The 13,027-nt window shown below is 45.4% G+C and overlaps 1 protein-coding gene across 1 annotated transcript in view; it reads left to right on the top strand.

Annotated features, from left to right (window-relative positions):
* Positions 1-13,027, top strand: part of LOC126109469 (uncharacterized) — a 172,971-nt gene that overhangs the window by 31,201 nt on the left and 128,743 nt on the right. The window contains 2 exon segments of the mRNA XM_049914497.1: positions 7,294-7,351; positions 12,350-12,655. Of these exon segments, the coding sequence (XP_049770454.1) occupies positions 7,294-7,351; positions 12,350-12,655 (364 nt within the window).

Genomic DNA, 13,027 nt, shown 5'->3' with positions numbered 1-13,027 from the left:
ATCACTCCTGGTTGTCAGGCCACATGGTGGGAAACACTCAGGCTGATATCTCACCACTGTCTGGGGTGTCACCAGACACGGCTTCGGCGCGGAATCTCATTGACTGGAGCAGAATTGTCCTCGCTGATGAGTCCCGCTTCGAACTGAACCCCAGTTACCTGTGAAGAAGTGTCTGGAGATGTCCAGAACAGTTGTAGGGTCCAAAGAGTTATTGGAAGTCGTCCTGAGAGATCTCGTGCCAAATGTTATCCAACTGGCGCGTTAGATGGTTAAAATCCCAAGCTGGATGGAGGGCCTTGCCCATAATGGTCCAAACGTTCTCAGTTGGGGACCTTACACGGTTTGGCAAGCACGAAGACAAGCAATAGAAACTCTCGCGTTGTGCGGACGGGCTTTATCTTGCTGGAATGTAAGCCCATGATGGCTTGCCATGATGGGCAACATAAAGGGGCATAGCATATCGTCGATGTATCACTGTGCTGAAAGTGTGCCGCAGATGATAAACCATGTGTGTCCTGGAAACCTACACCATCACTCCTGGTTGTCAGGCCACATGGTGGGCAACACTCAGGTTGATATCTCACCACTGTCTGGGGTGTCACCAGACACAGCTTCGGCGCGGAATCTCATTGACTGGAGCAGAATTGTCCTCGCTGATGAGTCCCGCTTCGAACTGAATCCAAGTTACATGTGAAAAAGTGTCTGGAGATGTCCAGAACAGTTGTAGGGTACCATCTTGACTGGTCCGCCATACGGCGCGAAACTAGGAGTGATGATCTGGGGTGCCATTCATTTCATTGCAGGATGTGTTTGGTCGTCATCCGCGGCACCCTAAAAACACAGTGGTTCGTCAACTTATTATAATTTTGTTACCCCTTCATGGTGAGCCATCCTGAGCTTACATTTCAGCAGCACAATGCGTAACTCTGTACTTCAATGTGGTGATCCATCTTGCTGAACGATGTAACCCATATCAAGCTGTGGCGTCAATCATTGCTGAGACATGACCAGGTAAATGTCTGTTGGAAAACTTCTCTCAGTGAAGAAAAATGGACCATACAATTTTTGTAACGACATCGAACAGAACACATTGACTTCTAGACTTGGCCACTGTTTCTATGTTTCGATACAGTGTATCGATACGTAGAACTGTCTCAGTGTTTCGGAACGGCTGTGGTTCACTGTTTCGAAACAGTGGTGTTTCATTCCGCTCCTGTCTCGGATAACCGGACCAGATTCGATCTCGAGCCAGACACAGAAACTGTATCGTTGTTTCAAAATAAGGCTGTTTCAGTCCACCTGCGCTTGGAACGGACTAATTGTATCGAAACAGTGATGTTTCATTCCGCTGTATGTCGTACGAGATTCGGGCTCGGCACAGATACTGAAACATAACATAACACTTCATGAAACACTTTCAAGAGTGTCGAAATCTTTTTGACAAGCAATAGCATGAAGCTTCAGATATCCGAAAATAAAGCTTCGGTTCTAGCTGACTGTCCTATTACGAAATGGCGCAACATCTGCTTTATAAACACTAAAATAAAACAACGTATACTATTCAGATTCAAAATAATAAATATGTGAAAATCATTCGATTAAATTACACTTTTTTTTATAACATACACTTCTCTTTTCATGTACAGTAATCGTATTAAGAAACGCAAGTAAGCCTACAACATTTTGAATAAAAAAAGGTGTAGAGTGACAGTTATTAGACATATACATAAATTTGATCTAGGTATAATTGCAAGCAATCTGTTTGACATATCACTGATATTGTAATTGTGAACGGGAAGGGCTGGGAAGCATGGTGACTTCATAGTAACGGTTCGAAACACCTTGAAAGACAAAATTTTTTCTGTTATATTTTGTTATTTATTCGAATTATTTGGCGTTTTTTGTGAGTCTATAGTCACTGTGCCTATTATCCACAATGATTCCCTTTGTGTACATGGAAATTAGCAGGATGGGTATATTACCCATACTAACGGAATGTGGGAATCCCAGTAGCATATCCGTTGTTTCTGCAGTTTGCTCCTATCTCCAGTTCCGTTCGTGGTGGTTCTTCTGTCTTCAGCTACGGCTGTCCTCAGCCAATTGAAAAGCATGAAAGTCACACGACACGAAAGCAGCGCATTTGCTGCAGGAAATACGAAACTGCCGAGACGCCCAAGTGATAGTTTCATACTTTCTGCGAAATGATTAGCGCTCTCGCACCTCATTTGTGTTTATATGGACATACTTATACAGTAGACATTCAAGATGATAAAATGTGTAGGTTTATTACGTTACAAAACAGAAACTGTTTCACTGTTTCGAAACAGCGTATCGAAACATTACATTGTACTGTTTCATTTGTTTCGAAACAGTTAAGTGTTTCAGTTTGCCCATCTCTGTTGACTTCCAGTGAGTGAAGCTGACGTGCAGCTGCATACGTACTCTTTTTGGCAACCTTTGTTCAAATGTGGTGCTCAGTTCAACCTGCCGCTTATGTGCAAAGTTACCTCGTCGCTAAAAGTGAGACATACAGCAAATGTTTATTCCTCTGTGGCTTCATTCATTTTTGTACTACGTTTGATGTAGTCTTCCTGTTTCAGTTCCCGTAAAATGACGCACAGTTTCATTTTCTGTTTCGTTTCTGCACAGCTCGCTAAATCTTGGTTGGACTATCTTACACGAAAGGCCAATTCTTTGAACGTTTTGGGCTTGTACACGTGGTCGGTTAGTATCTTCTATTTTGCACAAATGTCGTGTTTCGTCAACTACCGATAATATCTGCGTATGTTGTTGGCATTTGGAGATGCTTGATTGTATTGCTGACGAAATCTCTGTATTGTGATGACAGAACCCCTGTTAGAGTCTAATGCACACAATAACTTCCTGGACGGGATCTACCATTTTCACCTACGAAACGGAACTTTTCACTTGCGCATCACCGCGCTTATGGCGAGTCCCGATTCACTGCGCTTGTGCAACGATCGAAATTCTGAACGCTGATTATTTTACGTTCTCTGTTAATTATTATCGATGTATTGCTATGTGCCGCTACAGCGCGGAAGCACTGTAACAAATACGTCTGAAAAGGCCGCGCAGGATCACAGTAGGGAGGGGGGCTCTTGTTGTTCGGTTCCTATTTGAGCTAGGAACATGAAGTATAAATTTTTTGATTTAGCCCGGACCAACGGTCATTTGTATAGCCATTCGAACATCTGTCTTACTGTAGGTATGTTACAGTATATTAAGCAGAGTCTCAAGGACGAACCGGAGCTGGCACCTAGGTAGATTATACGAATCGATTAATTACTTGTAAAAGATTTTAAACGGGCTAAAATTAATACTCAGCTAACGGAAAAAAAAGTTTTCTGGACTGTTTTGAAGCGCGCCACTTCTATACTTTAAACTTGTACGAATCAGTTCAAACTTTGCACGAATGCAGATAAATGGATAAAGTCAAAACGAATTCTTTGTCCGTTGTCAAGACGTCAAGATACGATGGTTTAAAATCGAAGTAAATGGAGCAAGTAAAGTTCGTTCTTATGTGAATTCGATGCTCGGAAATGGTTCAAAGTGCATCAGCTACACAAATAATGCATTCTTGCCACAAAATGGAAAACTCGCTTTTAAAAATCTAGCTTCTTTCGGATTTTACGTGCAAAAAACATTTTTTTGTACGGGCGTCACTTGTATTTTTAAACTCGAAACACCGACATTGCGAACAGGAGCTGAGTAGACCAAGCATTTTAAATTTCTATACAAGAAAAAAATCTCTTTGATTCAAATCTTGCGATCGGGCAGGCCATGCAGTGGATCGCCCTCGACTAATCCATCTATTCGGAAAATGGCTATCGAAGGTGAACTATCCGTGTATCACTTAGGTTGGATGAGGTCTATTGGCACATCGTCAAGTAAATGATGCAATTCATCTCTGAGAAACGGCAGATATGTTTGATCAGTAAGACGCTGCGGGAATAAATAGGGGCGAGTGGAAGATCATGAACGATCCACCACACACGTTGAGGCTGAACCTCCGTTGGTTGTCCTGTCGCTCTTCATGACGGTTTTCGTAAGCCCAGACATGATTGTTGTGATAGCTGAGATTCCATCACGCGAAAGTCAGCGTCATCATTGAATAAGATACATGCTAAGAACGGCACAATCACACCACAGTGCCCTAACATGCGCTGACCGAATGCTGTTCTTGGTTGCAAGTCTGCGTCATTTAAATCTTGCACCCAATGAAGGTGAGACGTGTCCAGAAACTTTTCATGTAGAATGTTCCGTATCTTCATGTGATTAACGCCTGCCCTTCTCGCCTTGTACTAGTTGATAGCGTTTCATCCACACTACAAAAAAGCCGTTCTCCAAGCTAAGGCGTACGTACATCGTGTTTGCAACTCTCTTCTCAACTGAACATGTTTTCGCAAGCGTTGGTGGAGTGATACAAACGTACTTACACAAGGTAACTGCGTCCTCCCCCCTCCCCTAGGGTAATCTTCAGCATAATGTTGATCTGTTGCGTTCGTATTCACATCTGCTACGCCGTAGATCTACATCTACATCTACACCCGCATACTCGACAAACTGTCGCATGCTGTATGACGAGGGTACCCTGTACCATTACTAGTTACACTCCTGGAAATTGAAATAAGAACACCGTGAATTCATTGTCCCAGGAAGGGGAAACTTTATTGACACATTCCTGGGGTCAGATACATCACATGATCACACTGACAGAACCACAGGCACATAGACACAGGCAACAGAGCATGCACAATGTCGGCACTAGTACAGTGTATATCCACCTTTCGCAGCAATGCAGGCTGCTATTCTCCCATGGAGACGATCGTAGAGATGCTGGATGTAGTCCTGTGGAACGGCTTGCCATGCCATTTCCACCTGGCGCCTCAGTTGGACCAGCGTTCGTGCTGGACGTGCAGACCTCGTGAGACGACGCTTCATCCAGTCCCAAACATGCTCAATGGGGGACAGATCCGGAGATCTTGCTGGCCAGGGTAGTTGACTTACACCTTTTAGAGCACGTTGGGTGGCACGGGATACATGCGGACGTGCATTGTCCTGTTGGAACAGCAAGTTCCCTTACCGGTCTAGGAATGGTAGAACGATGGGTTCGATGACGGTTTGGATGTACCGTGCACTATTCAGTGTCCCTCGACGATCACCAGTGGTGTACGGCCAGTGTAGGAGATCGCTCCCCACACCATGATGCCGGGTGTTGGCCCTGTGTGCCTCGGTCGTATGCAGTCCTGATTGTGGCGCTCACCTGCACGGCGCCAAACACGCATACGACCATCATTGGCACCAAGGCAGAAGCGACTCTCATCGCTGAAGACGACACGTCTCCATTCGTCCCTCCATTCACGCCTGTCGCGACACCACTGGAGGCGGGCTGCACGATGTTGGGGCGTGAGCGGAAGACGGCCTAACGGTGTGCGGGACCGTAGCCCAGCTTCATGGAGACGGTTGCGAATGGTCCTCGCCAATACCCCAGGAGCAACAGTGTCCCTAATTTGCTGGGAAGTGGCGGTGCGGTCCCCTACGGCACTGCGTAGGATGCTACGGTCTTGGCGTGCATCCGTGCGTCGCTGCGGTCCGGTCCCAGGTCGACGGGCACGTGCACCTTCCGCCGACCACTGGCGACAACATCGATGTACTGTGGAGACCTCACGCCCCACGTGTTGAGCAATTCGGCGGTACGTCCACCCGGCCTCCCGCATGCCCACTATACGCCCTCGCTCAAAGTCCGTCAACTGCACATACGGTTCACGTCCACGCTGTCGCGGCATGCTACCAGTGTTAAAGACTGCGATGGAGCTCCGTATGCCACGGCAAACTGGCTGACACTGACGGCGGCGGTGCACAAATGCTGCGCAGCTAGCGCCATTCGACGGCCAACACCGCGGTTCCTGGTGTGTCCGCTGTGCCGTGCGTGTGATCATTGCTTGTACAGCCCTCTCGCAGTGTCCGGAGCAAGTATGGTGGGTCTGACACACCGGTGTCAATGTGTTCTTTTTTCCATTTCCAGGAGTGTATTTCCATTCGTATTCGCTCGCGTACGAGCTCCAATTTCTCCTATCTTGCCTCCGCAGTCGTCACGCGAAATGTACATTCGCGGCATTGGATCCCTATGAAGTCAACTGCAAATGCCTGTTCAGGAAACCTTCTCGACAGTGTTTTGGGTAAAAGGCCGTCGTCTTCCCTCCAGAGATACCCATTTGAGTTCGCGAAGCATCTCCGTGCCGCGCGGGATTAGCCGAGCGGTCTTAGGCGCTGCAGTCATGGACTGTGCGGCTGGTCCCGGCGGAGGTTCGAGTCCTCCATCGGGCATGGGTGTGTGTGTGTGTTTGTCCTCAGAATAATTTAGGTTAAGTAGTGTGTAAGCTTACGGACTGATGACCTTAGCAGTCAAGTCCCATAAGATTTCACACACATTTGAACAAGCATCTCCGCAACACTCGCGTGTTGATCGAATCTACTGGTAACAAAGCTATACCTTCCGAATAGCGTGTGTCTCCCCTTGGGGGTCCCAAACACTTGAACAGTACTCAAGAATGGTTCGCACTAGTGTTTCTATACACGCGGTATCCTTTGTAGATGACCTACACTTTCCTAGAATTCTGCCAATAAATCGAAGTTTATCATTCGGCTTCCCTACAGTCAACCTTACATGCTAGTTGCCTTTCATGACAGTTCGCATATCGTTTTGGTGCAAGTTAGTGTACAGCAGAACAATCGACAATCAGGCAAAACGATTGCCATGACCAACTGTAAACAAAAAGGTGAGTAAAAATGTTGATTTAAGGCAGCGTAAATTACACAGCCATGCGTCAGTACAGGGAATTCCTTTCATAAGCCGTTAACGAGGGATTTTCGGACGCATGTTCATGTCAACTTTTTGTAAAGTTTGATGTCAAGAATATATCGCTAAAGTTTCCGACAGGTGTTTTTATACTTCGTGTATTCATTTTGATTTGCCCTGCACAATAAGCAGAGTCTGGTGAAGTTAGCACTCGAATTTCGAGAAATATACATTTTTTTTTTCACCGTTACTTATAGATATAGAGTTCTCTGCACAAAATTTCAGCGGTTCTAAAGAATTTCGAGACGACAACAATAGAACTTCAAATAATTTTAATCTTGTGAAAACATTATTTACCAGTTTGTGAAAAAAAATATGATCACAATTCTGACTAGGTGTCCAACAATTCTACAGAAAACCCTAATTACATTTTTTGCGCAGATAATAGTTCATGAAATAACTGCAATAATCAGGGAACCACTTTCACCACATGAAACAAAGACAAATTCGTACAACAGTTTTGAACAAGAGGTACGTATGCCGAAAATGGTCAGTTAAACCCACACTCGAACCCGGAGAACTTTGCCCAAAGGTAGCAGGACGATCCGACCCACAACTGGTTGTCCATGATTTACATAGTTGCGCATGATTTACATAGTTTTCCGATGTTTAAGTTAGTCATTTAAATTAGCTTATTGGCAGAGGCAGATTTTGCAGCTTTTTTAATGGTCGTGTTAACGTACATTAATTTGATTTGCGAAACGTTGCAGAATCTGAAGTAATGTGGAGATGCTGTAATAGGAATCACTGTATTCTTTTGATTTCAGTTTCTATTGGTTTCTCTGTCTTAAGCTGACTCCAAATAATTAAGGAGAATTTCAATTTGTTAACTTGTGGCAGACAGCGAAAAGTTATGTTTACGTTTTGAAGTCGATCATGATCATACACCAACTTCAGAATATTTATTAACCAGAAGACCATCATAAAATTCGTTTAGAAAAGGCGAAGGTTTGGATGGTTTGTCTTTAGACTTTACTGGTAAACAAGTAGGTAACAATCAGACAACAAAGAGCACGTTAGCTAAGAACGGTGTAACGAGTATACGCAACAATACCAATCACTGCCTTTTGAACAGTACGGTCACGCTCTTTCAGTCGTTACTCGTTAGCCTTGTGCAGTCGTCATTCTGGTATAACGACCATAAAAACGTCCAATCTACAAGAAATGAAACGTCTTTTCGGCTTGGAAGACTTTAAAGTGCCAATTGATAGATGCTTTCTCGAGCTATTCAGAACTGAGGGCAGTTTTTTTTTCTCTCCAAAATTCGATTTCTGCAAAATTGAAATTTTTCAGGAAACGCGAAAGACTGTTCAGGGATTTGTATATGATTGCAATTGTTGCAAACTTCGTATGTACGGTATTAATTTCTAAGCAGCAATTGATACATCCATAAATCAAACAAACAATATGCAAACATATGTTTAAAAAACTGTGAAGATATGAAATTATTTCAAAACTTGCTTTCTGCGTAATTTATTGATGTAAAGCTTCCTTTCTTGTCACCTATTTACCAAGCAAACACAACAAAAAGTACAATACATATAATTTTTAAATATTGCTGATGTAGGATGCAGTAATTACATTACGACAAAGACTTAAATATCTGAAGTCAATTCTGTCAAAATGTTTATAGTACAGTGTCTTAATCTGTTTCCCCAATATCTACATTTTCCATCGCATCGCTTATATTTGCTCTATCGACAGCGCTATTTCCCTTCCGTATATTTTCATGGGATTCCCTGGTCTCGCTGGGTGTTTCCATGAATTTCATCAGCTTTACCATATCTCGACTCTTTTTCTTTACTGACACGGTTAACCGTTTTCATTTTTGGGACTCCATCCATGGCACTGATGGATTTCTGTCCTTTCTTCAGGATGTCTACTACACTTAACTCTCCACACTATCTGGAAGAAACAGAAACTCTGTAAGTTGGAACGCTTTTTGTCGTAACGTGGGGTTTTGGCAATGCTGAGAGGAAATTTGGACTTCAAATACTGCTAGACTTCTGTTTGAGATTACACGCATACCAGTCATCTTGTAAAACTTCCACGCCACCACGTTTCGCAGGATTTTATGATATTGCTTAGGTTACGTAATTTCTTCTTTCTCTCTGTACATTTTCCCCTGGTTACCGAATACCCGATAAGAAGATATAATTATAGCTGTGCCCCCCATTGGAAAGTAACGGTCAATACTTGTGAACCTTAGACTTTTCATGTAATCTTGATAAGGTGGCTCTTTTATAAGGCACTTCTCTTTCTCCCCCTTTCAACTTCTGTTACAAGGTCAGAGTATTATGACGCCATTTTATTTGAAATGACCTTTTAAACAGGATAAGAATACAAACAACACCATTGTCGTCTCAGACAGGCAGTTTTGCAACTGACAATGACCCGACAATAATTCAGATGGATAGAAAGCAAAAACCTCGAGACCGTATTTTTACTTTCGCAAATGTTACCAACACGATCATTGAAATTGGCATTATGAAAATCAAAATACTGTTCACGCTACAAAAATTAGCTGCAGACAGCGAGTTTTGTTGTATCAGTTTCGTGGCAGAAAGCTAGTATTGGAGTAACGAAGGTTATTCGGTAGGTTCTAATCATGGAAGTAATTAGGTTTTGAAATAAAATTTGTCCAACTGCGAGAAGGACTCGCGCACTGAGGGTTCAGTGCAAACTTAATTATGAATAAATATATAATTCATGCATCCTGGAAATCGGGAATCCCAAACTCTTGTTTCCTGATATACACACAGGTATGTTATTTTGGTTGCGAGAATAGCAAGATCGTATATATATATACACTCCTGGAAATGGAAAACAGAACACATTGACACCGGTGTGTCAGACCCACCATACTTGCTCCGGACACTGCGAGAGGGCTGTACAAGCAATGATCACACGCACGGCACAGCGGACACACCAGGAACCGCGGTGTTGGCCGTCGAATGGCGCTAGCTGCGCAGCATTTGTGCACCGCCGCCGTCAGTGTCAGCCAGTTTGCCGTGGCATACGGAGCCCCATCGCAGTCTTTAACACTGGCAGCATGCCGCGACAGCGTGGACGTGAACCGTATGTGCAGTTGACGGACTTTGAGCGAGGGCGTATAGTGGGCATGCGGGAGACCGGGTGGACGTACCGCCGAATTGCTCAACACGTGGGGCGTGAGGTCTCCACAGTATATCGATGTTGTCGCCAGTGGTCGGCGGAAGGTGCACGTGCCCGTCGACCTGGGACCGGACCGCAGCGACGCACGGATGCACGCCAAGACCGTAGGATCCTACGCAGTGCCGTAGGGGACCGCACCGCCACTTCCCAGCAAATTAGGGACACTGTTGCTCCTGGTGTATCGGCGAGGACCATTCGCAACCGTCTCCATGAAGCTGGGCTACGGACCCGCACACCGTTAAGCCGTCTTCCGCTCACGCCCCAACATCGTGCAGCCCGCCTCCAGTGGTGTCGCGACAGGTGTGAATGGAGGGACGAATGGAGACGTGTCGTCTTCAGGGATGAGAGTCGCTTCTGTCTTGGTGCCAATGATGGTCGTATGCGTGTTTGGCGCCGTGCAGGTGAGCGCCACAATCAGGACTGCATACGACCGAGGCACACAGGCCCAACACCCGGCATCATTGTGTGGGTAGCGATCTCCTACACTGGCCGTACACCACTGGTGATTGTCGACGGGACACTGAATAGTGCACGGTACATCCAAACCGTCATCGAACCCATCGTTCTACCATTCCTAGACCGGCAAGGGAACTTGCTGTTCCAACAGGACAATGCACGTCCGCATGTATTCCGTGCCACCCAACGTGCTCTAGAAGGTGTAAGTCAACTACCCTGGCCAGCAAGATCTCCGGATCTGTCCCCCATTGAGCATGTTTGGGACTGGATGAAGCGTCGTCTCACGCGGTCTGCACGTCCAGCACGAACGCTGGTCCAACTGAGGCACCAGGTGGAAATGGCATGGCAAGCCGTTCCACAGGACTACATCCAGCATCTCTACGATCGTCTCCATGGGAGAATAGCAGCCTGCATTGCTGCGAAAGGTGGATATACACTGTACTAGTGCCGACATTGTGCATGCTCTGTTGCCTGTGTCTATGTGCCTGTGGTTCTGTCAGTGTGATCATGTGATGTATCTGACCCCAGGAATGTGTCAATAAAGTTTCCCCTTCCTGGGACAATGAATTCACGGTGTTCTTATTTCAATTTCCAGGAGTGTATATATATATATATATATATATATATATATATATATATATATATATATATATGCTCCCCCCCCCCCCCCCACCGGTGAACCATGGACCTTGCCGTTGGTGGGGAGGCTTGCGTGCCTCAGCGATACAGATGGCCGTACTGTAGGTACAACCACAACGGAGGGGTATCTGTTGGGAGGCCAGACAGACGTGTGGTTCCTGAAAAGGGGCAGCAGCCTTTTCAGTAGTTACAGGGGCAACAGTCTGAATGACTGACTTATCTGGCCTTGTAACACTAACCAAAACGGCCTTGTTGTGCTGGTACTGCGAACGGCTGAAAGCAAGGGGAAACTACAACCGTAATTTTTCCCGAGGGCATGCAGCTTCACTGTATGTCATGGAGAGCTGCATCCAACCAGTCTCTGGAATGAAGACCACAACAACAACATATATAGGTACAGAAGATTTAAGAAAATATATTTTATTTACGTACTGAAACATGACTACAACTTAAATTTTATGCGCTAATGACCATAGAAGTTTTGCGCCCTAAAACCACAAACTTAAATTTTACGTTTTCATGCAGTAAAGTTCGTCTGTTATGCGTTTGTAGGATGATGAATGCAATGTATGTTCTGACGGCAGAAAGATATGTTACATGCTATACTATTACAAATTAACCATTTTCAGATTTTACCGTTACTTGTAGCGTGAAACAATGCGCCTTTGCAAATTTCATGATTCTGGGTCAATGGGAAGTACGCTATAGGTTTTGATGAGTGAGATTTCGAGTATCATCATATGACATAAATGGCCGTATCTTTTGAATAAATTACCTTGGAAGCTTAAAATTTTTACACCACCAAGAGACCACAGACGTGACATAAATTTGTACTTGAGACATCTACATGTTCCTGAGGAGAAGGGTCCTCAACAGTCGGACCGACAAACAGACGTAGAACAAAGCAGCCCTGTAAGGATTCTGTTTTTGCAGATTGAGGTACGCAGCCCTATAAAAACTTCTTTCTGAATAAGAAAGGCGGCTGTCGCAATTAGTATATGCCATGAAAAAAACCTATTTTGGCCTTTTTTGCAGAAGTCGACTTCTGAAAGAAAAAAAAACGGTTCTCAGTTGTGATCATAACTTTTTTTCGCGAAATCCTGCGGAACTATCCAAATTTTGAACAGAGAACTCGAGAACTACGGGATATCTATCAAGGACTCTGAAAAAAAAAATTCACGTTTCTCGCACTTGTCGCAGGACGACGGCGAGGAAGACGAGGCCGGTCAGCAGGTGGAGCCGACGCTGCCTCCGACGGGCGGCGGGGGCGTGTTCGTCACCAAGACCTACCTGACGACGTACACCTACCTGACGACGCTGCTCGGCGAGGGCGGCTCCACCGTCGTGACGAGCAGCGAGCGCGTCGTCAGCAACGTGGCCACCGAGTACGCGCCGGAGCCGCCGCTGCCGGGACTCGAACCGGGCCACGGCATCACGCTGCACGGCGTCCAGGACGCGCCGCTCTCCACGGGCCTGCTCTACACCACGTACAGCTACCACCTGCAGGTAAGCCCGCACCCACCACACTGAGGCAGCTGCTAGATGTGGCTACAAGCACAACTCTGTGCTTGACAAGCACACATTTGCAAGCATCCTGGGCAAGTACACTTGACAAGCATGTTTAACAAGCATACATGCACAAGCACTCTTGCGCATGCATGCATGCGCAAACATCCGTAGAAGCAAGCATGCGCAAACACCCTCGCAATCATACATGCGTATTCATGCTTGTAAGGATGGTTGCGCAACTTATCTTTTCTAGCATGATTGACATCCACACACACGCAACCTCTTGCACAAGCATGCTTGAGTGCATGTAGGATAAATTTGAGTTAGTAGCGGGTCCGGAAACTGTGTTAACTCTAAAGGGACGTCCAC

This window comes from Schistocerca cancellata, chromosome 12 (assembly GCF_023864275.1).
Source record: "Schistocerca cancellata isolate TAMUIC-IGC-003103 chromosome 12, iqSchCanc2.1, whole genome shotgun sequence".
Taxonomy (NCBI): domain Eukaryota; kingdom Metazoa; phylum Arthropoda; class Insecta; order Orthoptera; family Acrididae; genus Schistocerca; species Schistocerca cancellata.
This window is presented reverse-complemented; position numbering and strand designations above follow the sequence as displayed.